Source organism: Chiroxiphia lanceolata, chromosome 20 (assembly GCF_009829145.1).
Source record: "Chiroxiphia lanceolata isolate bChiLan1 chromosome 20, bChiLan1.pri, whole genome shotgun sequence".
Classification (NCBI taxonomy): Eukaryota; Metazoa; Chordata; class Aves; order Passeriformes; family Pipridae; genus Chiroxiphia; species Chiroxiphia lanceolata.
In genome coordinates this window covers 10,548,418-10,576,085 of record NC_045656.1, presented here as the reverse complement: position 1 = coordinate 10,576,085, position 27,668 = coordinate 10,548,418, and the positions used below count along the sequence as shown (strand labels likewise).

Below are 27,668 nucleotides of genomic sequence, written 5' to 3'. Positions count from 1 at the left end.
TTTTGCCAAACACATAAATTAGCATTTTGCTCAGGTGACAAGGAGTTCAGAGCAGCCATCAGTGAGCTGTGGGCTTGGCTCCCGAGCCAGGCCAGGATGGAGCTGCTGCCGGGACGAAGCTGCTGCCAGCCCGGTGTCCTCTGCCCCGGTGTCTCCTTGGAGGACACGGTGCTGGCAGCACCTTCCAGCTCACTCATGGCTGAGCTGGGGGTTCTCAGTGGCTTTTCTGGCAGTGCCGGTGGGTTAACGAGGCTCTCCCCGAAAAGCCACGGCTGCGTGAGGGGTTAGCAGGAGGGCGCAGGCCCAGGTGTGTCTCGAGTGCGAGCCCAATGCCATGGAGGCCAAAGAAAGACACCAGGAGAACTCCGTTCCATGCAAACTGGCACTGCTTGCAGGCTACAAAGGACTCTCTGTACCAGTTCCATCTTGTGGCATGTAGAGAGCGCCTAAGGGGTGACTTGCCAGCCTGGTTGTGGGGATCCCCCATCTCCCGGCTTCTCCTACTGCCCCGTCACAGAGGGGGAAAAACAAACCCAAAGAGAAAATCAAACCCAAATGAAAAACAAGATTGCTTTTGCATATGCTTCCAGGAAAACAGACCTCATTGTTTCTGCCTCTTCCTCATGTTTTGCCCTTCAGGTTTTGTTTTATGTGCAAACAGACCTGGTGAGTTGCCCCTTAGCAAGGCACAGAGGGTTTGGCTCGATTAACGTTGCTTCCCTGATTATTATGATTATTTTTTTTAATCGGAGTGCTTTTGGTGCCCATTACAACTGAACTGAGCATTGATCAATTCTGTGCCTGAAAATCATTTGTCTTTAATTTGAGTGTTTTTTGGTTTCTCTTTTGTTGGGTTTTCTGTTTTGTTTTTTCAGTTCTTTTGGTTTTTGATTTGAACTTGCAATACGAAACTAAATCTAACCCTAAATTAACAACACCCTTTCTGGCAAGTTTAAAGAGCAGTATGGTGTTTGGAAATGTCTTTTCAAGCCTCAAAATTGCCTGTGTGCACAAAACTGGCAAAACCCCAAAACTGAATCCAAAGAGCCCCTGTCCCTCCCCAGCCCCAAGGTCTCAAGGAGGAAGATGGGTTCGTCACTGGCCCCACGGCCACTCACATCTGCACCAAACTGTGCTCTGGGAACGGTGGGGTTTTCCTTAGAGTCATCTCCATCCAAAGCCGGTTTCGGAAGGGACATCCTGGGTTCTCCACTCCATCAGCAATGGTAGTGAATTGTATCCAGGAGCAGTGGAGTCCGATCGATCTTGCGCTGCAGTGTATGGGCCCGATTCATTACAAGAAAAATGGTTGGGGTTTTTTTCTTCTTTCCTTTTCAGTCGGGTTTTTCTTTTTCCTTCACAAATTCTCACAGTACTCCTTCACGTGTGCCTGATCCAAAGCACAGAGCACTGCACAGCTGGCCCTAACTGGCCCTTTCTGCCAGGAAATAGGAAAGAGCTGGAAAGCACCCAGGCAGGTGCATCCCACCACCCCTGCCTTGCTGGGGAGGGCTCTGCCCAGGGCTGCTGGAGCCGCCCCTGTCACAGAGCAAACAGACCAGGAGGTTCCTGGAAAGCATTGATGACAGTCCATGTCATCAGTGTCCCCATCACTGCTGCTCCTTCGGCAGTGCTCCAGCCTCACCAGCTCACCCAAAATTGACCTTCTCTGCTCTCCGGCCCTGTCCTGCCGGCTCTTCCCCACCTTCCTGGCATCACTGCCAGCACAGAGACTGAGTGCCCACAGAGAGCATCCACCTTCAGCTGCACATCTTGGTCTCCCAGGGAAGCTGCAACCCTCTCACTCCAAGCCCCTGAGCACTGACCACCTTGATTTCTCCCCAAGTTGATGCTCCATCTCTTGGGTCACCTGCATGTTTGCTCAGCCAACAGAAGGAGCCTGCCGGGGGCAGGCACCTGCACGGGGCAGCGCCCGGCCCTGGTTCTGTGCTGCCTGGTCTTCCCTGCCTTTGCTCCTTCCTTTTCCCGTGTCACCAGCTGACCTGGCTAGATAAACAAGTTCTTTTATCTGTCACAGCAGTTCTGTCCTACGACCAGCAGAAAGGGATGTGTCCCTCTCCTTGTGCTCAGTGCCACCCATAGATTCACATCCCACGTAGCTGCTCGTGTGCCAGTAGGGTGAGCACAGCAATGCTGCTCTCCATAAATCACATCCCCAGTCAATGTCCCAGTGATGAGACAATAGCCAAGGTCCCTCGAGCAGACACGGGTCTGGCCACATCCATTTGCTCCAGGTGGGACTGTGCTGCCCAGTCCCTCTGCTGGTTTTGACAACCTCACCCATTCTTGTATTTTTTTAATGAATTGGGACCTGAGCCATGGAAAACAAGCAAAGTTAAAAGTCTGAATGCTGCAAACTCCTCCTAGACAACTTCACTATCAGTGTCACATTTCTTTTGAATCCACCTGACATATTTTACGTGTAAAACATTTTTGTCGTGTAAACGCTTTTTTTAAAATACAGTCATGGGGGGGCACATTTTTCTCTTGCATTTGACATGGGAGGGGTTCATCTGGCAGGAGAGCGAGACAAGGAAAATTTGGCAGGAGAGGTTTTTTTTGTTCCTTCCTCTTTGGTTCATTAACAAGTCTGAGATTTTTCCAGTTCCCAACCCGTTGCCACCAGCTGTTCCTCCCTGAGGGCTGGAGACAAAACCCATAAGGCCGCCTGTGATCCAGCCCTGTCCCAGGTGAGCAGTGCCAGCTCCCCTGGGCACACTTTGCCCGCCGAGCTGGCCAGTGGCACACGGCGCAGTGGGACAGTGGTGCCACGGCACCAGGAGCTGATCCCCTACCCCAACCCCTGGCACATCTGGATTTTGGGCCCCAGTCCTGGCTTGCCAGCGCTGCCTTTGAGCCCTGCGCCCCAACAACCCCTTACTGGACTTTATACTTGCCAGCAATAACAAATCTCGTAACGTGAGCTACTGACCTTGATGGTGAGTGTGAGCAGTTATGTTTTGTTGTTTTCTCTCTTGCTTGGTTGGGGCTGCTGTGAGAGAGGGTGTCTCTGAGGCAAACTTTCCGGCCTCTCTTACACTCGGACGTGCACACCTCCTCTCAAACACTCTTCTGAGCGCTCTCAGCGGGAAGGTTTGTCCACACCTATTAATCCTCTCTCAGTGTCCAGCTTCTTGTTAGTAGCAGCTGGTTGCATGTTTTTTGCTTGTTCGGACGAAACGGTTCAAGAAACGACTCATATCAACTCTTGAGAAATGTCTCTATTTTTTTGTACACTTTCTTTCTTTTGATGTTTTTATTAATTTCCCTTACTTAAAAAACAAAACACCTGTCGTCCCGTAAAACATTTCACATCTCCCCTTGCCTGTTCTTAGAGTGTATGTATCTGTGGGACTGAACTAAATGCATGCACTGTAGTAGTCGTACTGGTAGCAGTAGATGTAGTTGTAGAACATGCATTGTCGAGTTGATATTATAGGCACCATCAACGCGAACGAGCGTGGCAGATAAAAGCAGAGCCTTGGTCTGATTGAAAGCATAGGGATAATACAGCAGAGAGCTGCTAAAGGCTTGGATCCATAGTGCCCTATTTGTTAAATCCCATTATCTGGAAGTATAAATTGAAGCCGGCTGTAGGCAACCTACACCCTCCGTACAAGAACCCGCACATGCTGTTATGCTGATAGTAAAATTGCCGTTACTTTTTTTTTTCAAATTAACCCCCCCCCCAGGAATTAAAACACTGGCTATAACTGTATTCTCTTATTTTTATTTTGAATCCAAAAGAACTTAAGATATTTTTTAAATCATTTTACAATCATGGTTTCTCCATCAGCCTGTTACTCGTCCATATTAGCCCATAGACTCATTCGTTGGCAGTCGTAGACCAGATGTGCCACACGCAAATCACTCCATTTGGGAATCCAAATAATTCCGTGTGTGTGTGAGGCGGCTCCCTGCAGCCTGTCCTGAGCCACCAAGCGATTGTCTGTAGGTCATAAACCTTAAATCTTATTATGCAACAGAGACTCTGAGCTAGTGATGGGTCGTACTCATTGCCATGTCACCCAGCTTAAGGGAACGTTTTTAAATGAAGATTTAACATTTCATAAATATCAGCATGAGGAGTTCGAGGCAAGTTCATCCTCTCTGCCAAGAGCCAGCAGTGGCTTCGCTTCTCCTGCCCAGGGTTTCTGTGCTAAACTTTGAAAATTCAGAGACAATGATGCAGTCAGTAAATTTAGCAGATGGTGATTGAGATCCCAAATTAGGCCTTGGTTTACTTGTTTAGTTTGTTGTTTGTCAGAAAACATCCTGCTGGGAGTAGGAAAGCTCCTGTACAGGATGGTCACCCCTTTTCTCCTCCCTGCACCCCAGCTGTCCCCAGAAGCAGTTGTGGTGGGTGGGAGCATCTCCTGCTCTGCTGCTGAGCAGAGCCATGCGGTCATTAGTGCACTTACAGCAGCCAGGGCCTTCCAGGGAAATAAAATACCCAGAGTGGGCTTTGCAAATGTAATTAAGGATTTGTATCCACTCCTTACCTCGAATAGAAGAGCCCTGGGATGGGGCTGACGTGGTGCAGGGCAAGCTGAGCCGCCCCTGGCACTGCCAGGGAGCTCAACACTTGTGTGTCAAGGGAGAGGGATAATGTCCCCTTTGGATCTCAGTCTTCCAGGGAAATGGGGGGACCCACTGTTTAATGTGCCCTGCACATGATGAAGAGTCTGGCTGAAAGTCAGCAGAGCAACAAATTGCATGGGGCTGAGGAAGCCTTGTCTGGCACTTAAGGAAGGTGCTCTAAAATTTAATCTACTCATAGTTTAGCAAATTACGGCCATAAGAAGGGGGGCAGTGCTTGGTCTGTGTGTGCAGGGGAGAGGAGCTGCCACCAGCTCACAGAGATATCGGGGGAGCATTTCAAAGATCCAGCGATCAACCAATTTGGGATTTATACGGCCCGTTGGGAGGACTCCCTTGTGCATTGGCAGCTCTGATGGAACTGCTCTCCCTTTTTTATTCTCCTCTATAAAAGTACATAAAGTTTAATCCAAGCTATGTAATCTCAAAAGCCAGAACCTAACAAGTGGACCACTTGGGAGCAGCAAGGGCTGGAATTTCTCACTCTGCTGGAACCGCCAGTAATTATGTGACAGAGCCCGGCGGGTGATGCATCGAGAAATTAATGCCTGCATTGGATTTTATCCTTTGCTTATCTCCCTGGCAGAGACAGTGTGTGCTGGGGAGCATGGCAGGTGGCCAGGCAGGGGCCCCACACCTCAGGGCCTTCAGGGAGGAGTGGGCACAAGGACAAAATCCTGGCTTAAACAGGAATTCCAGCAGCCAGGCTGTGCCAGAGCAGCCCCGGGTGCTGAATGCACTCAGGAGGAGCCAAATTCCTGTAAGTGGTTTTAGCCTCATTACTGACAATACTGGGAGCACTACAGTTACTTTTCTGACTACTACCCCAAATTAAAAGAATAATAGTAATGAAGGGGGAGTCATTTCTGTTTGGTTCAGAAGTGCTGTGCTGGTCCAGGGTGGGAATCCCACAGGTCCTCTCTAGAGTGCAGGCTCAGGCAGAAACCCCGTGTCTTGTTTTACTGTAGGATGCCACTTCTGGATCTTTTTTGATCCACAAGGGACTGAGCTTCCTGCTCAGTGGATCTAAACAGAAAATTGAGTAGATCTAAAACAATTTGGTGCTGCTGCTGCTGCTCGGCCTTGGCTGCAGCAATGGGTGTTTGACAGGGCATCGGGCTGAAGTCTGTTGAGGTTAAAATACATCAGCTTTAATCAATAATTTTGTAATAGAAAATCTCGTGCACTTGATGAATCATCTCCAGTGCAATTAGTGACCACCTCTGAAGTGCATTTGAAGTTAATCTGTAATGAATTTAGTGGGTAACTTTTAACAGTCCTTTCCATTGAGAGAATTATTTTCAACGGCAAAAAGGTCCGCTGAGAGCTCATCCAGAGCTGTTTCAATTAGGAAGAAATTCCTCCCTGTGAGGGTGGGGAGGCCCTGGCACAGTTACCCAGAGAAGCTGTGGCTGCCCCATCCCTGGAAATGTCCAAGGCCAGGTTGGACGAGGTTTGGAGCAACCTGGGCTAGTGGAAGGTGTCCCTGCCCATGGCAGGGGGTTGGAACTGTGTGATTTTTAAGATCCCTTCCAACCCAAACCATTCCTTGATTCTTTGATCCCACTGTCCCAGCTGCTGCTCTTGACACACGTCAGGTGGTGACGACGTGGCCACTGCCTTGTGCCATGGGCAGGCTGATTGCCAGTGCAGAGTCCTGCTCACTGGTGACAGGGCTTTGGTAGCCTCCAAAGCCCTGCCAAAGCCAATTAGCTGTGTTTAATACCCTTTCTCCCAGTGGAAGTGGAGGGACAGAGCTCTGGGCTGTTGTAATTAGACTTTGTTCCACGCAAGACGCAGCCGAGTCGCTCCAGAGTTTGAAGTGTTTCAGTCGCTGCAGAGTTTCAGCACGAGTGCTCCAGTGAAATGAGATTCTCGAGCACAGGATCATGTCTCATGCATTTTAATCCCTAAACAGGTAAAATACTGCCAGAGCTGAGGGTAACTTGCCCCTCTGGCAGCAGTTGCAGGCTGTTACCTGTTAGTGGAACAACTGGGAGGCAGCACACATTGTCCTGACGTACTACTGTCACTATTTTCATGCTCATTCTCTCCCCAAATGCTTTAAAAGTAAATACATAATTACAGTGATTTTTTTTTCCCCTCTCTCCTTTCTGAAATAGAAAACTGCCAAAGGGGCAGAGGAGTTTTTCCTCACAGCAGATGTTAGTGTGCATCTGGCTCCGTGTGAGCTTGAGCAGCGCAGTGGGTTAGGAGTTGCCAGAGAATGCAAAGTGGATCTGCAGGTATATAAACCTGAGCTATTTAAAAATAATAAACTCACACAGCTGGGGCTTTTATGGTTATTTCCTGGTAGTTAGAAGAGCCCAGAGCTCTGTGTCAGGAGGACTCTGAGGTGTCTGTGCCGTGCTGAGGATTGGGGTGTCAGCTGCCGACAGCAGAGCTGGTGCTGCCAGTTCTCCCTCAGGCACCTTGTGGTGGGCAGCACTTTCTTGCAGTGTTTCCTCATTGGTGAGCTCAGGTTGTCCTTTAGGGGGGTGTTATTACCTTCTGCACATGCTGTGGCACCCATCTGTCCGGACAGGTCTGCTCCAGGTGCCATTGCAGACTCTCCCAGAGGGAGAGGGTGGTTGCACAGGACTGGGGGTTTGCAGGCTGGATTCCTCTCCTGTTACCTGGATTACCCCTCTATGCTCCCAAGCATCCCCCCAGCCCATCAGGGTCCAGCAGCAGCAGGAAGGTGCCCCCCAGGCAATGCCCTCCTGCTACCATGACTTAAATTATGCAGCAAAACAAAGACCCGGTTTTGGTTTAATTTTCCTCCTGTATTGTCTGTTATTGTAGAAAAGGCTTCAATTTCGAATTACAGGAGTGATAGCCAGTTAATGTGGTACAGTGGGAGGCCGGAGTTGCTGTTGCTATGGCAATGGAGTTCGGCTCATTTGTTTTGTAGATGAGTAATTACTACGCAATTAGAGTAGGCTAAAAATAAAGGAGCCTTTTGTTCCTTCTTACTCATTAATATTAATAAAAGACCTGTCCGGGCTGTGGTAAACAATTAATGCAGATGTGGTTGCCCATGGTAAAAGTAACAGCAGCTTTCCTGCTCCTTGGCGGGCGGCGAAGGCGCTGGCATGGCCTGGCTCAACTCTTCCTTCATCTGAAATGGAAAATGGTTAGAGAGGGGTCTGTGTTATCCCAGCATCCAAGCTTTAGCTCTTATTTGCCGGTTGGATGGGTGATAATAAGTGTTAAAGCTTAATGTGCAGGCAGGGACAGCAGGTACAGCGTTTGGGTCAGAGCCCGTGACACAGCGAGCGCCTGCAGCGCACCAGGGGTGTGAGGGGAACGCGCCGGCAGCGGTTCCTGATGCAGACAGCTCTTCATTCATCCCCTTGGATAAATACCAGGGCTGGAGCAAGAAACCCAAAAACCCAAGCACAGGCAAAGATGAGTGTGGTGCCACTGTAACAACTCCAGTACGGCACAGTTACAAACAAAGCAAAAAAGAGTGGAAGGAAACACTCGCAGGCATTTGATGTGAAGTAAAGAGGAAGAGAGTAGGTTTAGACTGGATATTAGGAAGTTCTTTACTGTGAGCGTGGTTGCCCAGAGAAGCTGTGGCTGACCCATCCCTGGAAGTGTCCAAGGACAGGTTGGGCAGGGCTTGGAGCAGCCTGGGCTAGTGGAAAGTGTCCCTGCCCATGGCAGGGGGTTGGAACTGTATGATCTTTAAAGTCCCTTCCAACCCTTCCAAGTATGTTAACATTAAGCACATTAGATTTTAAATTAACTGTAAAACCAGTTAAATTGGTAGAGAAACCAGTTAGAAATGTGACTTGACAGTGTTTATTTGCCCCTGTGGTTTATTTGTGTGTCCCAACGCAGCCAATGAGCATTCAGTGCAGGCAGGGAGAGGCAGCAGAGCAGAGCAGGGACCTTGGGGGCTGTGGGGTGGTCACCCCCTCCCTGCATCCCTGAGGTGCTCAGCACCCCTGGAAAATGCCATGAGGAAGGCAGAACCTCTCCAGTGGTCAAGTATCCCAACCCAGAACCCCGAGTGCTGTGCTGGGGGGGCTGTGGACACACAGAGCCACATCCCTCCCAAACTGTTTAACTAATGGAGGGAATCGTAGCAGAGCCTTTGTAAGGTCGACATTTGTTTGTTGTTAAGGATCTAATTAGAAACATGAGAGGAAGCTGAATGGCTGCTTGCTCGGCTAATTAGCGACATGCACGAAGACCACTTTGAACTTCAAGGACACAAAGCTATTAGCGCTTACATCAAAAATGGATTAAACTTCTGTGCTTTTATAATGATTAAAGATGAGCCGCTTGAGAGGAAATCCTTTTGTAAGGCTGTGACAAGAGCTGGCTCCCTGATTGCAGCTCCTACAAGCGAAGCTTTGTGTGGCCTCCGTGTTGCACTTGGCCCGGCACGAGTGACTCCGCTAACGCGCGGGATGGAAAATGGGATTGGGCAATAAATATTGATTGTTGGCAGAAAATTACAGCCGAGCTGCAAAGCACAGCTATTGGTCCTGCTGCATAACTGCAGGAATTAGAACAGCTGGGCTTGAATGAGTTGAATTTTGTGTCTTTTCTTCTGTAAATTGATGCACATCAGCAGCCACCAGATGTTGGCTGGTGCCTCGGGTGGGTTAAGTGCAGTATTTAGTAGAAGCAGGGTCTCCCATGCACAGGAGGCGCAGCAGTGGATTTGTAAAACACCTGCACCAGGTGAATTTTTAGCTTGCCCAATCCTGTGGAAGGCACCCAGATCTTACTTTCTGCTCATCTGAGGCAGTTCAGTGCTTGGTTTGTGTGTCCATGCCTCTGCCTGGCACCGGTGCTGGGGCTGGAGGAGCTGTCCCGCGGCAGGAGGACACTGGGGTTGCAGCAGGAGCAGTTGCCACAGGATCCCAGGTGCCATTATCACCCCCTGTGCCCAGCTGGAGGGATGGGTGGGCAGCACTCAGCCCTCCCTCCCGGTTCCCGCTGACTTCCAGCGGTAATTGCCGAGCAGGAGCGAGCTCACCACCCACTGCTTGCTGTCGTTACCCTGCCATGTTTTGATGTGTGAAGCCGTTTCCAAAGGGGCTGCAGAGGCAGAACAACCTTTGAAAGTGTGACTGCAGCTAGAAAATAACGTACAAATAGTACCTTGTTAGGGCAGATCTTGGTGTCTCTCGGCCTCATCACCACTTATTTTGCTGATGAGCCCCACAGTTGTTTTATTTCCCTTTTTCCCTGCAGGGCCAGTGTAGCTGCAGGGGAGGGATAACCTGGGGCAGTGTGGCTGCTCCCCATTACAGAGCGTGTCGGGGTGACAGGGAAGGCACAGCGCTCGCGTTTGATTTTCCAGAGTCAGGACTGAGCCAACTGTCATAAGTAAAATATCTGTAGCTCTTCACACTTGCAGAGGAGCCGTGTCTGCCACAGGGTTCTTACAGAGAGGAGTTTGCTTTTCAAGTCTGCTTGGGAAAAGCAGGAGCAGAGGGATGTGCCTCGCAGGTCTCCATGAGAGATGTAATACATGGCACCTCTCATCGTGACACTGGGGTTATTTGTTTTTCTGGTTTGTCTCCCTCTTTCTCTTTCAGCAAGTTAGGAGCTGTTTGTACCTTGTTATTCTCCAGAATATCTGTGTGTTTCCAGCTCATTATTTCTGAGACATCTGTGAGTTGGAGCATTGATCTGAGTTTGAGGTGTGCCACGTGCTGCCTCCGACAGAAACCAGTGCTCTGTAAAAGCTCAGACACAAGAAAGCAATGTTTCCAATGGCTCAACCTGGCCACAAGTGAAGGGGTTTGGAGCTGTATGTGAGGGGATTGGTGTAGGAAAAAAAGAGCTTGAATGTGAGCATTAAATTCTCAGGGCTGTGCCAGTGCACTCTTGCAGCCTGAATAGGCCACCAAGAACCAGGAGCACCAACATCTTATTTCAGACTGGCATTAATTTGTACATCCAGTCCCCAGTAAATCACATGCTGGTTGTTAGCAGCTCTGAAAAGCAAGGTACAAGCTCCCATTAACTTCAGCCCTGACTGCACAAAGAATTAGCTTTGGCCAAGCGATCTGTAACACGGGTGCAGTGCTGCTAATTATATTTATAAGGCTCTAAGCACTAATGATGTAAGATTTGCATGCAGTGCTGAAGTTCTGCTGGTTATTTAAAGTATCAGCATCACGCTGGGAGTGCTGGTCTGTTGGCCATGCATGTGACAGTGTGGCCATTAGTGCTCACGCTCCAGGACACATGGGATCCCCGAGGAAGGTGTGATCATCCCTGTGCCACTTGCCGTGGGTTTGCTCTAATGTCCTCTGCTGTGGTCGTGCTTGGATGGTTTCAAAGGCAGCACAGCAGGCTGGAATGCCTGGGAACAGGTGATATTCCTTCTGTGACAGTCTTCTCTTAAAATCCAGCAGTAGATGGACCCAAGTGACTCAAATTCATAAAATTGTAGAATCCTAGAAGGGGTTAGATTGGAAGGGACCTTAAAGACCATCTAGTCCAAGACCCTTGCCATGGGCAGAGATGCTTTCCACTACATCAGGTTACTCCAACCTGGCTTTGAAATTAAATGCCACCAGAGTGTGAGGCAGTCCCTGTCCCAGCTGGGCTGCTCAGTCCCCTGCCCCCCATCCCCTGCCTGCTCCCATCCCTGACGGCAGCCTTCGATGTTATTATATCATTTACTCCTCCAAGCTGGAAGATGATGTTTGCAGCATGTTCTATGAATTTTTCATAAAGATAGAAAAACAACCTAATCTTGTGAGCTTTGAGTCTTGGTGGTGGGTAATGGCTTTGATTTAAAGCATTTTGTCTTAATGATAGTTATATTGAAAATTTCCTGCTGCTTTCAAGCACGTTTAGTTATTATCATAAACATTGATGGTAGAAATGCCTGCCAAATTGTGCGTGGCTGTTTATGGTAGATGAGAGAGTCATCCAGAAATTAGAGAGCTGGATCAACAAGTTGTGAAGAAGCCTGTTTGTACAGGAATCCACCCTGGAGATGGTGGGACAAGGCAGGAATGAGGATGGTCTTGGAGGAGAGAAAGAGCTGGGGATGACCAGCACTGGGTGTAGAATATGCTTGACATGAGATGAAAAATGGATTTCTGATGAGAATCATAGAATCATACAATCATTTAGGTTGGAAAAGTCCTCTAAGATCACCGAGTCCAACTTTAACCCCACACTGCCAAGCCCACCACTACCTGCAGAGCCACTCGACCCTGTGCATGGCTGCCCAGGGACAAGGAACCCCCTCTCCAGGAGATGCCAGCAGCCAACAGGAGTCCTTAGACAGGTGTCTGGGAGTGTTGGTTTAGTGCTGACCAACTCACCCATGCAGGCTTGGGGTCCCAGTGTGGCCCACGGACCCCATGTCTCTGCAGGGTGAAGGCAGGGATGTGGGTGCCTGTGGATGGGGAGAAGCTGGGGCGGTTCCAGCTGGCTCTGTTCTGCTCTCAGGTCCTTTCTCAAGTGCAAAACATATTTCTGACTGTGGTAACAGGGTGCTATATCTCATCCTGAATATCCTGCCTCTGCTCAGAGAGGAAATCCAGTAAATCGTGGTGGTTTCTTTCACACGTGAGGATTTCCTTGCCTGTGCACCGTGGCAGGGAAGGCAGCCACACATTTCTCCAGCCACATTCTGCACCCTTCCTCACCTTTTTTTTTTTTTTTCTAACTTTTGAAATACTCATATTTGTTATTGCCCCCCCGCCATAATGGTGTTTGAATCTTTGGGTTTTGGTGCTGTAGGAGAGGAAAGTGTCACCAAAGGCTCCGGGTGGACTGTGTGCAGGGGACAGTGATCCCCAGGCAGTGTCTGTCTTACTGCTCTGTCCATATCTCCCCTGGTTTGTTTCCTTTGAACTACAGCTTATTTTAGTGGTGCTTAAAACTGTTTATTTGTCATCAGGTCTCATTTACTAGCCCCCAAAGGCCTGACTGTCAGCCTGGTACCATGTGGGTTCCCCTTGTAGGACAGTAATGTCAAAATCCTCACGTTTCTTCTCCTTTCCCCTCCCTCTTTCCCTTCATCATTGGTGCTGAACGGAGTTTATTTGGGTGAGATTCCAGCATCCAGCTTGTTGTGCTTTACCCAGCTGCCCTCCCTGCCCCCACGGCGTTGGGATCCTCGTTAGTGTAACACGGCCCTTGTAAGGCAAATGTCAGCAGGAACCCTGACTTTGCAATTTCTCAAGAGTTCATCGAGAGAGAGTTTATCTTTCAGTGATGACCTTTCTTGTTGAACACGGATTAACGTGTGAGCAGGGTCTGTGTTAACATGGCTGTTTGCAGGAGCAGGCACTGGATGCACGTCCCTGCACCCAGCCTTGAGCCTCCTGCCCCTGCCTCAGCCTGGGCTGCCAGGCTGTTTGGGGTTCCAGCTCTTGGCTCCTTGACATAAATCACTTGTTGCCTGAACACTGAAAATCATCTTAGACACATGTTAGATGGGGATAAAGACAGCTCTGCTGAAGGACGCCAGGAGGAATCTGTAATAAAGCAGCCTTGCTGCCTGAAGAGGTGCAGCACTTGCTGTGCCAGCCCTGCACAGCAGCTCCCAACTCCACCAGCGCCGACACTTCGCATTAAAAAAACGCCTGTTCTGGGGCTGATTTATGAACCTACATTTTTTATAATGTTTTGTGCCCCATCTTGCTTTTTCCCTCTCTGGTTTTCAGCACTCCCCGAGGCACCATGACACTGGGCAGAATAAGCCCGAGGCTCCCCAAAGCCTGTCCCTCTGGCCTGCAGGCAAACGTTCACCTGCTGATCAAAATTCACTGGCTCAGAGCCTTTTCTATAAGAAAACCACAGCAAATTCAAAGTGAAGCGAGCAAGACATTATACTGCCCTGTTCCCATCACTGCCACAGCTCCTGACTGCTGGCCCTTGATCTCCATCAGTGTAGGAAGGAGCTTCTGTAGCCCAGAGGATGGAGGATCACTGGGGCTGAAGATAAAAGGTGGTTGGCTGTGACTTACAGGCACATCTAATCTTTTCCACATCTCTGCTGACCTTGATCTATCACAGGGCTTCCAGGGGACACTTGGGATTGCAAATTATGCATAGAGGAAGCTTTTGAGCTGGAGGCACTTAACCACAGCCTCAGAGCTGTGCAGTCGCCCGGTGCAGGATGGCTTCCTGTGCAATTGGTTGGGAAATGGGACCAGAACCTTTTGGGGCGTGTTGGAAATGGGTCCTTTGCCAGGATTTCCTGAGTGCTGGCAGTCCTTGCGAGGGGAGGAGATGCCCCTGCCAGCCCCCAGGCAATGCTGAGTCAGCCTGGTGGGTACTCCCAGCAAACCAAAGTCTGGAGATTCATGGTCAGCTCAGGCAGTGCCTCTGCTGGGACCGGGCAGCAGGTCAGGCCCACATTGACTGGTATCAGGATATGGTCAGTGGTTCCCTCCCCTCCTGGGGCAGCACAGTCCCCTGACAGTTCTTCAGTAGTGAACTTCCAGATGTCTGCCCTGAATCCTGTTCTTGCTGTGAGTTGTCAGTGGCCGGGGGAAAGTCTCCAATTCCTTCCAACCTGCAGGGAGTTGGTGTTAGTGCTCTGTGATTCCACAGCCCACGACAGCCATGGCACTTGCACAGCTCCTGCCTCCTCACAACTTTGTCATAATGACACGTCTCCAAAAAGTCTTAACTTTTCTTGCTGAAGCAGTGTCTGGAGTCTGGAGGATTTCAGACATTTTTTCTTCTTCCTTTGAGTCTCAGATTGTTCCCGGTTTGTGTAAAACAAACTTGTTTCCAGGTATTTTCTTACAAGAAAGCATCAGGATTTGTGTGCTGGGGAAGTTGTTCAAGGTCCCCTTTGCTGTTGTTTCTGAGCCATGGTAAAGGTGCCTCTTGCTCCATGTGAGCTCACCTGAGCTCTTGGAAGAAGACAAATACTTGGCAACCAAGCACGGCTGAGCAAATCATTAGAATGTGGCTTTCTGAGGCGTGCTGAACCTCCTGCTAATTATGGGAGCTTTCTGTTTCATTTATTGGATCTGGAGTGAAGTGTTGGCTCTGGAAAAGCTTCCAGCCCTTTCTGTAGAGTTTTTCAGGCATCACATGGAGCGGTGCCAGGGCATGGCAGCCTCTGCACAGCCTTTGCCATGCCTGTTTTCCATGGGCACTCCTGTGAGCAGTGTGGAGCATTCAACCCATGGTCAGTAGGTGGAAAATTACCTTTTTCTTACATTACCTACCTGCAGTCAGGACTTTGAATAAACCAGTACCAGGTCTTCCTGCAGGTATGAAAGTCATATTTCCAATCCTAGAGATGCAAATGAGAGTGCCTGGGGTGGGATGTGGACGGACAGAGCATCTCTCTGACTCCTCAGTCTCCATTTGCTGTTCTCAAGGTTTCAGGACACACAAGTGTACCCTTGTCACTGTGCACCGGTTAGTGGCACAACCCTGTCCCTCTGGATGCCACAGTGATGTCTGTCTGTCCCTGCCCATGCCCCAGGGTGGTGGTGATGGCCTTCCCTGGTGCTGCCACGGGGTTTACAGGAGTATTTTCCTAACAGGATCCCCCTCTCTGTGCCGTGTCCCAGTGTTGTGCTCCTGCTGTCACTCACACTGGCCAACTGGGTTTTCTGTGTGACTTGGCAGGAAAATTCACATCCATTTTATTGAACAAGAAGGAGGAAAAAAGGGAAAAGTGCTGGCTTCTAGTAATAAAGGGCTTTGGAACATCTCAGCTGGATATTTTTCTTCACGAGTGAGAAGGCCAAATGTTATCTTGACATTTAATCTTTAATAATAAAAAAGGCACTTTGTTTGCCAGCAAAGTCCAAAATCTGTTTACTCTCTGATGCCTTATTTCTTTTAACTTGCTAGCTTAGATGTCCTACTTACCCTCCCCTGTTACCAGTTCAGAGCTGCAGTGAATCATTTATTCTGTAAAATTGACTTTCCTGTCACCACAGAGCCACCAACTGCAGGGTGACCTTTTTTTTGACCAGTTAATTCATCCTTTTGAAAACTGGGGACCCCTTGCAAGGGAAGGGGCCAGGGCAGGACAGGTGGTGGCTCCACAGCAGGTCAGGCTGAGCCCACCACAGCCCATGTGTGGTGCTGCCAAAGCCAGAGCACAGGGCTTGCTCCTTGGTTGGCTTCCATGCCCAGGAAAACCTGCAGGCGAGGGGCAGTGCAGGCTGCCAGGCTTTATGACCCGCTGTAGTGCTTAATGAAGATCGTGGGAAGTTGCAGCCAGAGGAAAAGGCTGAAGAAGTCTTGGTTCAGCCTGGAAGGCTGGTGATGGAGGTGATGGGTTGGGTGCCTGGTGGGGGCACCCCGTGGTTTGGGCCCCGTTGGCCGTTCATGTCTCGGGGCTGCCCACGGTGGGGACACCGTGAGGCCCCAGTGGGTGTGGGGGGACCGTGCTCTGTGTGCTCCTGAGGGACCTTGCAGGTACCACCCAGGTGTAGCTCCAGCTTCCCGCAGCCATCTCCATCCAGCTCCTCCCCGTCCGCTGACTTTTCTTTCGCATCGAAACTTCTTGTTCATAAATTCTACATCCAAGAGCAGCCGTGAGAAATGCCAGAAGCCTGATCATCTAACATGCTTTAATACCTAAATCTCTTCTTTAGTGTCATTCTTATTTACATTGTTTTTCTTTCTCAAAAAAAAATAAATAAAGGGAGGAAAAAAATAAAATTTTCTTTTACTTCCACATTAGGAGGTGAGTTGTCATCCACCCTCTGGAATTATTTTTTGCTTTTGATCTTTATTTATTTGTTTAATTTTGGTTGATGTCCCAAGCATGGTTTTGGAGACGAAGGTAGGTCTTCGCTCTCCAAATCAAAAGGAAAAAAATTAAATAAAACAACACTCTCCTTGGTCATATTTAAAAGAAAAAAATCCAAACTGTTCCATTCCATACCATTTAAAGAAAAAAAAAAAATCAACTACTGAATTATTTCTACAGCTTACTGATCTAAAAGGGCGGGTTTTTTCCAAAAGTATCGAATGGATCCAAAAAAACCAATTTTCCTAGATGTGATTGAAGTTATTTGCTGTCAACATTTTAATATCAATATTACCACAATGTGTAGTCTCAAACTAGTTCCTTTGTAGTTTGCATGGGATGTGAATGCTGTCTCGGCGTGCCCAGACCTAGAGAACTTGTTACTACTGCATGAGCATCAAGTCAGATGTTGAAAAATACCTATTATATTTTGTGATAATTTGGTGAAAATGAGCACCTCCAGTCTCTGGTTGCAGTAGTGTGTTGAATGATTGTTCTTTTTTTTTTTTTATATATATCCATATATATATTTTTGGAGCTCTAAGCTTCGTAGTAGTCCGGGCTGACTCTTCTCCAGTACTTGCTCTCCTCTCGCATGGCCTTGGTTAAGTGTTAGAATTGGGCCTAGGCTGTTTATTCTGGTGTTTGGCTTTGTAATACCGGTGCATGCCCGGCGTCTGGCCTCATACCCAGCTTTATTCTCTGCACACCAGTCTTGAATAGCTACAGTGCTCAACCGAATTTTGGCGCACCCGCTTCCCCGGCAGGCTCCAACCCAGCGCGACCCGGAGGCTTCCCCGGGGCCAACAGCCCCGGGCCCGTCGCGGATCTCTACGGCACGGCCAGCCAGGACTCCGGCGTGGGTAACTACATAAGCGCCGCCAGCCCGCAGCCGGGCTCCGGCTTCGGACACGGGATCGCCGTAAGTACCGCGCGCCGGCGGGGACGCGCTGCCCGGGCCGGGGGTGCTGGAAACGGTGTTGGGAGGGGGTTCTCTTGGGGTTTGGTGGTGGTGACCTGACGGTGAGTGCAGTGCCTTGCTGCCGTAACCTGTGAGAGCTGTGCCCAGCCACCGCTCCGGTTACCAGTCTGGAATCTTCGGAATCATCAGTCACAGAATCATCGAGGTTGGAAAAGACCTCCAAGGTCATCAGTTCCAACCGATCGCCCCCTTGTCAACCAGGCTGTGTCACAAATTGCCACACTTCCAGGGATGGGGACTCCTCCACTGCCCTGGGCAGCCCATTCCAGTGCTTAACCACTCTTTTGGTGAAGAAATTATTCCTGATATCCAACCTGAACCTCCCTTGATGTAAACACTTGTCTGGAGCCTTCCACAGCCAGACCTGACACGTCTCAAAGGGGGAATATTTAATAATTACGGGATTTAAATTCCTGCTTATCCATATGGGCTTTATATCAGCCCAGCCACCCGTCCTGGCAGATAGAGCAGCAGTCCCTTGCTCCCACCTAAATCAGCTCATTAATTCAGCTGGTGGGACCCCCTGGTTGGCCACAGCCACCCTGGTGAGGGAGCGGCCGTGTCCTGCTGCCCTTCACCTGTTTGCTGAGCTCTGGAATCACTTCCAGCCAGTCATGGCATCACTCACAGTCCCTCAGATCTGCAGGTTATGAGCAAGTGGCTTCTGCTCCGCCGTCGGGTCACCGGGAGGTGCCTCCTAACGCCGCGTTGGGTCTGCGATCGCACTAATGAGGGCACAGATTGGCTTAACCAGGCTGCACGTGGCTGTGGCACTGTGTGTGAGCATGAATGGGGCTGCCTCCGCCGCCGCTGGCACTCGCCCAGACTCCGTCTGCATCGGAGGCTCTTGCCATTTTTGGAGTATAATTATGAGGATTTTTGTTTGTTTTTTCCTCTTGTACAACGAGGAAGTACAGAGGCTCCCCTGAGGTTCCCTCAAACTGGGTGGAGAACTCAAGTCCCTGATGGAATTGGATGGGGGGGAGTGGGAGTGTAGTGCAGACAAACTTCCTGGAGTTGTGTTACTTCCTTTGCATAAGCAACCGGTACCCAAAAAAGACCAACAAACCCTCTGCCTCCCTTTGTGCCCTTGTGCTCCGTTCCCATCCTGCCCCTCCCATGGTCACACTGGGGACTTGACAATCCCTGTGGATCAGTTCTAGTACCAAACATGGAATATTGCTGCTCTGCTAGGAGCTACATCAGTTTAAACTGCCACCTCTCACCACTTAAAACACCCCCTGTTTCCATTTTTCACCTAAAGAGAAAGACCTGTTTGTGCTTGAAAACTTGGGCACTTTGGCCTCAACAATATCCCAGTTTTTCAAGTGATAGGATGTGAGGTCCAAGGCTGGGTATCTGGATTTGTCTGCACTAACTCCCCCAAACCATTTTATAATTAACTTGCAGATTGGCAGCCTCTTAATTCCCCCAATAACTGCAAAGAATCCCATAGCTTTTTTTACATACGTATTTATTTAACACTCTCCATTTACTAACCCTGGTTTAAAAATAAAGAAGGGAAGACCCCAAAGCTTATTTTTGCACCTGGGGGAATGAGAAGATGATGGTCTTGGAAAGGTAACCATAGAGTTGAGCACACCTGGTGACCAGAACAGCTCTTGGAAATCCCTATTCATGCTGGCAACACAGTCTTTCAAGTCCTTTGATAATTTCTTGGCAAAATTAATAATCAGCTGTTCCCATGTATAGAGCACTGATGAACTTAACAATTGTACAATTTTAGGGACCTTTGATTGCAACGGCTTTTACAAATGGATACCATTGAAACGTTACACATGGTTGGTTGCCATCTCACTTGGAGGTATTACAGTATATCCCATTTGTACTTTGTGCTGAACTACCATCTCCCCTATATTTACTTTAAGTGAACAATTTTTTATCTTCATTTCGTCTTTCCTTGGCCTTTAATCATTCCTTTCTGTGATTTGTGTTACTCAAATCAACCTCACAGGTTGGAAACTGGTAGACAGATCCAGAGCTACCCCCCCCAAAAGTTACTTTTTCATATTCATCATGCTTTGTGCAATAATTTGAGAAGCAGGAAGTCCTGCAGAAAACCCAGAAAGCTGTGGGGAATCACCCCAGGGCCAGCAGCCAGCAATCCCAGTGGGATCAGAGATCTGCTCCCAGTGCACTGGTCTAAAAATAGCTGAGCCCCACTGCTTTACTATGGAGAAACCATCATTCATAATTAAGTGCTGTACCAAATATTACAGCTAAAAGATAACATTGTAAGTCGTAACCATAGAGCAATTATCAAGATTAAAAAAAAATTAAACCTGAGCAAATTAAATTAAAGACATTACCTGAGCACCGCGGCCCTGGATCGCTGCCAGTTTCCTACCCTTTGAACTAAGCTCGAGTTAATTAAATGTTTAATTTTTATTTTTTATTATTATTTGGCCTTTGGCATATTCGTCTTTGCAAACAAATACTCTTAACACCCGGAATGGAATAGATTAGAAAATGCAGTTGGAAACAGAAGTTATCCCAGTTAAATGGCACAGGTTTACCTGCAGAGTGCTGAGCCCTGGCAGGCAGATGGAATGGATACTACAGGTTTTATTTCCCTGCCTCTTACCCAGCACTACCTGATCACTGTCACGTTTTTTACGTTCAAAAATCAGTCTACAAAATCAGAATTACAGTTAGTCAAGGGGCTGGGAACTGGAGAATGGTTGGAAGCTTTAAATTACATAAAAACAGATTCATACCTAAACACTAGTGGATAAAAGGGGTTTCTCTTTACTCTCCATCTCCACACACACATCCCCAAGATTACCTGACATTGATTTGCTCCAGCAAGGAGTACTGTTTATGGGAAAGGAGAAAGTACCATAAGCAGTCCTGCTTAATCCCAGCTCTTACTTGCACGTATCGGTGTCTGTTCGCCGATCGATTTGTCAGAGTCCTTCACGTTTTCTGGGCCGTCAGCCCTTGGAAGAGCGAGGTGGTACCCGAGGCCGACTGGAGCCTGGGCAGAACATCATAACTCAGGGTAATAACGCGCGGTGACGGCGCCGTCACCAGATTGATGGGCTGCAATCACTCGGCTCTCACCACGGCACATCCCCGTGGCCATCAGTTACTGCCCAGTGTTAAGGCTCAAACCATTAGCGACTTAAAAACAAAGTGCTTTTAATGTTGCTCATTACTAATTAAAATGGATTTTGAGAGGAGGAAATGAGCCTTATTATTAATTCCTCAAGGAACACTGAGTTTGAGATCCTGGTGGCTGTGGCACTTCCCGCAGCAGCCGGGCCCTCGCCTGCCCCGGCTGTCCCCACATCCCTGGAGCAAGATGGGGCTGTAGGGGCTGAATTTGGCTGAGCTGTGGGTTCTCAGGGCAGGAATCAGCCATAGGGAGTGAATTTGGCTGAGCTGCAGGTCCTCAGGGCAGGGATCAGTTCCCACATCCCTGTGGGGTTCTAGTGGGACCTTACCCTGAGCACGGCTGTTTGGGAATGGGTTTTGGAGGTCATCCCAAATCTGTGACCAGGGAGTGTCCTCCCCACAGCCAGTCCTGCTAGCAGCTGCCTGCAGAACCAGTCCCTAATATTTATATCTCTTTTATACATTATATATCTCAGCGTTAAGCACCAGCAGGGACGGAGTATTGGAAGCTGAAGCCTCTGTTATAAAATAAATCCTGGCTGCTGCAGTGTGCCCGAGTAGGAGTTGTCACCTTCCAAGTACTTTAGAGAGAACTCATTTTACCAAAGCTGTGTAAATTCCTGGCGTAACAGATGCCTGAGGAAAAGGTTTTGTCCTTCCCATGTATCAAGTCACATTTTTACTGTCCCTAAACCAGCCCACCCCTCAGCTAAGCCCAGCCTGTCCCCAGTCCACGTTTAGCTGGGATGGAACTGGAAAGTGAGAGCAGGGAATACATGAGATAATACCCTCTCTTGGGAGGGCTGTCCAGGGAACACCTTGGCATTCCAGCCTGTCACTCTGCATCCACTCTCAGCATGGATCAGAGCAGGCTGTGGCTTTGCAAAGCGTTTGCAAACACTTTGGGGTTCTTTTTTGTTAAAAATCCTAATTGACCTCAATTAACTGTCCCTCTCCCCATGTCCATGTCCACCTTCTCCCCTCGCAGAGTCTCTCTGGATGTCCGGGCAAGACGGGGCGAAGTTTCTGAAGGGGCCCACGGTTGGGTGATCTCATCAGACTTTGAGCACTACATCATTATCATCATCATCTTCACCGCCAACACAAACTGGAGGTGGCACTCGAAGGACTTGAGTTGTTTAAAATCTCTCTCATCATCTCATGAATCTGCTGTACTATAAAAACAACAGCTTTTAAAAGTATGTATATAAAACCCATTTCTTGTTCGTTTTATTTTCTCGATGGGTTCCCCCCCCCCCTTTTTAAACCTCTCCAAACCCACATTTTTTCGTAGCGTTTGACATAGTCTCGTAGCCACGTAGTTGGAATTCTTTGTGTATCTAGCGAAGCCTAACCATAGTGTAACTGTTATATTAAGGGGTTTCTTTGGTTTTTCTTTCCCACCTCCCCCCCCTTCCTCCCTGTTTTACGCAGTTGTTGTTGCTTAAAGGATGCTGAGATGGTGACAGGAGTCTCAGCCGCCGGTCCCGGCTCTGCCGCCGCCGCGGGGGGAGCGGAGCCGGCGGTGGGCACGGCACGGGGGGGGCCGGTGGGGCACGAGGGGGGGTGAGCAACAGGTTCTCTAGCCCTTCTTTTCCTTTGTGGCGTCTTCGTTAACTCTAATTCTCTCTATTTTCGGCAATAAGGCGAGGGCGACAAACTTTTTGCGCGTCCTTTTTTTCTATAAGTGCTTTTTTCTGTTGAAAGAGGTGATATAAGGTTTTTTGAAAATTGTGAATTCTGAAAAAAAAAAAAAAAAAGAAAAAATAATAAAATGCTGTAAATACAATTCCATTAACTACATAGAAACTATTAAGAAAGAGAAATACAAAACCTATTTTTGTGATGGAGTCAGCCTAAGGCAGTTTCTCTATGAAAATGGAAGAAAAAAAGACAAGGACGTTGTAGCCTTTTGGAGCGACTGCAGGAGCTGGCCCGGGGTGGGTCGTGATGCTGTGGGACCCTCCCAGCTCTCCCAGTTCAAACCAGCAGCTTCGCTCTCAGACGTGCACAGCTTACAAAGGAACAGTCTAGTGGTATTTTTTATTTTAATTTAAAACCTGCTTTTTCCCAAGACTGATCAAGAAGCTACGATTTTTCCTACTTAACGTATTTACGGTTCAAAGCACACCTTTGTTTTGTTTGTTGGTTTGTTGTTTGTTTTTTTTTTAATTATTTTTCAGTCATTGTTTTAAACTAGATCAAACTTGCTGTCCAGTCATTTCAGCCGCTCTGGGCACCCTGCACAGCCCGGGGTCGTCCCCGCTGCGGGCAGAGCGGTGTCCAGCTCACATGGTTTCCTTTATTATCCATCACTTTCTGTATCAACAAATTAGGAAGGCAACTTCGGTTGGTTTTGATTTCTATTTTTTTTTTTTTTTGGGAATACCTCAGTGCTACAAGTTTCACCCTAGAAGCAACGGAAGATTTTAATTTATTGTAGTTGTAAACAGAATTTAAAAGAAATAAAGTATAAAACATCATTGCACTGTGACTGGTAGGGGAAAAACTGACAGTTTCCTATTTGCACATGTTTAATATTTGGCTGTTATATATATGGTCCTCTGTTGGGGGAGGAAACTTATGAAGGATATTTTTTAATTTAATTTTTTTAATATTGGTAAATAGGCCTGCAACAGCAAACTAGAAGTACAACATGGTAGGTGGCATTAAGAACATACTGTAGTGTGGATATATTTCTTCTTTTTTTAACGTAATATTGACAAGTTTTATTAATATTTTTTTAAATTGTTACGTTTATAAATTTGGTACTTTAGGTACAGCCAGTATAAGACACTGAATGCGACATTTGTTAAAAAGAGCTGCTGCACTCCTATTTTTGTAAATTTTACTAACAAGTAGACTAATGTAGACATTCAATAGACAAGGTAGAGCAAGGCATCTTTAACAAAAACAAGGCACCATACTGCTAACCGAAAGGAGAAAACCTTGTTTTTCTTGTTTTTAAAATAAAAATCATGCTTTTTATGTAATATTTTAGGTTTTTTTCTTATTTCAGAACAACCAGGTTTAAGCAAAATGCTGGACGCTTTTTAAATATTGAGACTTGATCAAGTAATAAAAGAAATAAAACGATTCTTTAAAAAATAAAAACGTTAAAAAAAAAAAAAGAGAACACGGAAGAACCAAATTCCCTGTGATTCAATGTGCCGTCAGGGAATTTTTTATTGCTATTTTGTCAATGTTGATGATGTACTGTACTACCAGTTGGTTTTCCTCTCCATTCCCTGTCACCTCATAGAATATTCTTTGTTGATCATTGTTGTATGTTAATAGTGTATAAAATGGCTTATCTTGTAAGAGTGCTGTCCTGATGCTAGTGTAGTGAATTCTTCCCCCCCTCTTTCTCTCTTCCTCTTCTAGTACATATTGGTAGGTGTATCGTAATTAAGGTTAAAAATTTAGATGTAGTTATTCAGATTTAGGACCAGTAAGGATAGAACTTTCTCTTATTTAAGAAAAAAAAAAAGCTAATAATTTTGGGAAGGTTTTCCTTTTTTTTTTTCTTTTTTCTTTCTGGTTTTTTTTTTTTCCTCTTGTTTATTATTTTTCTTTTGCTGATCTGATGCGGTTTCAACTAACCAAAGGTCTCACAATGTTAAAAATGCTGGCAAACTCCTAAGGCATTTGTAGATCCCCACCCTTGACTTTGGATAGGGGATGTGCCATACTACCTTAAATGCTAATGCTAGATATGCAAAACTGGATTTTTTTAATTTATTTTTTAAAAGAGGGAGGCACGGTATATTAAAACGATTTTACTAAGAGAAAAAAAAAAAAAAAAAACATATTTTTTTAAGAATGCTCAGAAGAAATTGCTAATCTGTGTGAATATGTTTTAGATGTTTATATACCTTTTGAGAAGTCCCAGTGGCCCATAGCACAAATGTCGTGGAATCCGAGATGTTTTTGATGTGGCTACCTAGACTAAGGTTCACGTTAGTCCCCCACTCATCTAGAAATCCATTTTGAAGGATTTTTTTTTTTCTTTTCTTTTTCTTCATTGGTTTGGGGGTTTTTTGTAATTTTTTTCAGCACAAAGGTTCAGCTCCACCTTTGTTTTATTCAAGCCCAGCGAGTGAAGGATCATGGAATCATGAACTGGTTTGGGCTGAAGGGACCTTAAAGACCATCCAGTTCCACCCCCTGCTGTGGGCAGGGACACCTTCCACTGGACCAGGTTGCTCCAAGCCCCGTCCAACCTGGCCTTGGACACCTCCAGGGATGGGGAGTCCACAACCTCTCTGGGCATCCCTCATTCCGAGGGATATTGCCCTTTGCTTTCCAAATCTCTCACACAGACTCGCTGCCCCCAGAATGACCAAAAAGAGAGATTTCCACCCCACTGGGGGACCTGGGCACCCAAAGTGCCAGCGGGTCCATCCCTGCCCGGCTGTGCCGTGGGACGGGCCATGTCCCCAACACCAGGGACATTTTGCAGGAGCCACAAAACCTCGGGGACCCTCCCCCGTTAAGTAATCCAAGTCCTTTGGGATCAGCTTTATTAAAACTAAGCCTGATCTGTCCTTTGGGGTTTTTAATTTTTCTTATACTTCCTAAATGTTCATTTTGAGTTGAATTTGTAGCTTGGACTTTAAGGTAGCATGGCTCTCTTTGCTGTAAGTTAATTTTTTTCCATTGTACAGCAGCATCTGCTGGTGAATGTCACACATCTTGCTAGGCTTAGTTAAACCATTAGGTAATTGTGGGTGATAACGACCTGAAAGGTGTTGGGATTTCTTTTCTTCCCTGCTCGGCAGCCTGGGATGCTGCTTTCATCCGTAGTGTGAATGAGGGCTAGCGACTCCAGCCACAGTCCCTTCTTGTTTCGTTTCTACCATTCACTCAATGCAACATAATCAATAATAAAGCAATATAGTTTACTACATTTTTACTGAAGGCCAGCCATGGTTCTGTATGATATTGCATATGAAACTGTTTACAAAAACGAAAACCAACACTAACTCATAGCTGTCTTTTATGCTATGGCGATGTCTCTTGGGTGGAATCTTCTGAATTCTTTTTTTTAGTGGTTTGGTTTGTTTTTTTAAGCGAAATAGTTCAAAAGAGAGGAAAAGCTGAGGTTAGAGTTAAGGCGAAGAGACAGGATGCATCGAAGACACACCGGCAGATCCCGGTCTGCGCACAGACACTGTAGAGTTTCCTACGTACAGAATCCAGTCAAACCCGTTGCCGCGTGCGAACACTACGTGAGGAGATTCTGTAAGCTAAGCAATACTTTAATACTGTAATAAAAATTACCAAAAAAAAAAAAAAAAAAAAAACCACCACAACAACAACCACACGGAGGGAAAAAAAAAAAAAAAAAAAAAGGAGTTTTAGTTCGAGAAAGTAAAATCCTCGTGGTCGGTTCTCGGTTCCCCCAAACAAAGTCCGACTGTGTTGTGTCGAGAGCTCCGTGTCCGAGCAGGGCGGGCCCCGGCGCGGGGCCGTCCCCGTCACACCACCCGTGGGCTCGTCTGTCGCGTCGTAGGTAGCAAAACCCCCCCGTCATTCTCTGTTGTACGAGGTCTGAACTCCATCAGTACTAGGATGCAAGTGAGCATTTCAGGTGGTCATAAATGTACCTAAATAAACTATGGCACAGTGGCAGGCCTAGCCCTTCCTTTTATACTTTAGTATGAACTGATGAGAACTTTGGTAGTGACTTTTTTTTTATATATATACATATATATATGTATCTATATATATCAAGCATCTTTCAGGTCTCTGTGTATGGCTTTCTGAAGCCCTGTTGTAAAATACTATGTGGATGGGGGTCTCTCACATCACAGATGTGGAAAGTATAATTTTATATTTGTATTTTCAAATAAATAAGTTTGTGAAAGGTTTCCATCCTCTACTGTGGTCCAGAAATCAATGTGTTTGTCTGACGAAAAAATACAATAAACTGTTTTGAACAGATCCGTGGAGTCCCTTTCATTGGCGGGGGAGGAGTATTTATTCCTGGGAGGGGAGATCAGCCTCACACCCCCAAAACCCCATCACCCCGTTGCCCCTCCTGTTCCCACTGGCAGGGCTGGCCCAGCACAACCAGCAAAATCCATTTCCCCCTACACAGTGCCCCAAGTCTGGTCCCTCATCCTGTGCCCCACCAGGCACTTTTCTGGCATGATCAGCACTAATCCCATTTCCAGGAGGGGCAGCGGGTGGCCATGTGTTCCCAATCCAGTTGGATAAATTCCCACACATCCTTACTGCGTATTTTCCTCATTAGAGTGGCACACACTGTCTGGCTTCACCCCCTCTCTCAGCTCAGATACTCCACCAGAGGCTGTTTCCCTTTGGCACTCAGAATGGAGCGGAGCCAACTCCCCCCTCCCGTCCTCCTTTAGGTCTTAAACATTCACATTATTCCACCTGGGATGACACAAGTTCCTGCAGGTCCCTTCCCGGGGGAGGTCGGGACATGGAATTGGGCAGGGGTGGAGGGGACACTGGAGCCCCACCAGCACCCACAAACCTTCCCACCCCAGCAGCCCCCACCCCAGGGATCACCTCGGGGTCCGGCCGTGCCGGGGGGCTCAGCAGGGACGGTGCCAGTGAAGGTCAGAGCACGGCAGGATGCAGGACAGGCTCTCTGGAAAGCAGTCAACACATCAAGCCCTTAATGGGATTGATGATTAGTGGAGCACCGAGGGGAAAATTAGATTAGAAAAACAAATGAAAATAATTTCGGAAGTCGTGTTTATTTGGGGTTGGAAGGAGCTTCCACTGCGAGGGCTGCAGGAAACGATTTGACTGCAATCCAGAAGAAAAGGAGCACGGGTCTGGAGTACATTAGTGTGGTGGGAGGCAGGGAATAGCAGCCACTTAACCCTGTCATTCAGCAAACATTAGTGAATTATGAGTGTATTATATGTGGGTGATGTGTTTTGTGCGAAGCCCGCGGGCCCACTGTAGCAGCACTGAAATGGGAGTGAGGGTCGGTGTCAAAATGTAAATTTTTATACCGGCTCCAGAATAAAAATAAGATTTTGCATTCGCCTCCCAGCTACTGAAATCAAATTGCAGCCCAAATCAGAGTTGTAAAATAAGCAAAAATTTCCCTTCCCTGTCAAATTAGTGCCCCGATAAAGAAAACAAGGCAGATAAATGTGATTTACTTTCTCTCCCTACTGTCATAAACATTTATGGCCGAGTTGAACCGATGAG

The 27,668-nt window shown here is 47.5% G+C and overlaps 1 protein-coding gene across 15 annotated transcripts in view; it reads left to right on the top strand.

Annotated features, from left to right (window-relative positions):
- Positions 1–26,417, top strand: part of MSI2 (musashi RNA binding protein 2) — a 224,684-nt gene extending 198,267 nt beyond the window's left edge. For 3 of the 15 annotated variants that reach the window (XM_032707183.1, XM_032707179.1, XM_032707175.1), the window contains 3 exons: positions 17,065–17,273; positions 19,081–19,158; positions 21,460–26,417. In XM_032707183.1, the coding sequence (XP_032563074.1) occupies positions 17,065–17,273; positions 19,081–19,122 (251 nt within the window). In that variant the 3' untranslated portion in view covers positions 19,123–19,158; positions 21,460–26,417. Of the gene's footprint in view, positions 1–639; positions 667–3,013; positions 3,115–17,064; positions 17,274–19,080; positions 19,159–21,459 lie in introns of those variants that run through there. The other 12 variants (XR_004360398.1, XR_004360397.1, XR_004360400.1 and 9 more) reach the window with 12 other exon arrangements.
- Positions 26,418–27,668: the final 1,251 nt, after the last annotated feature.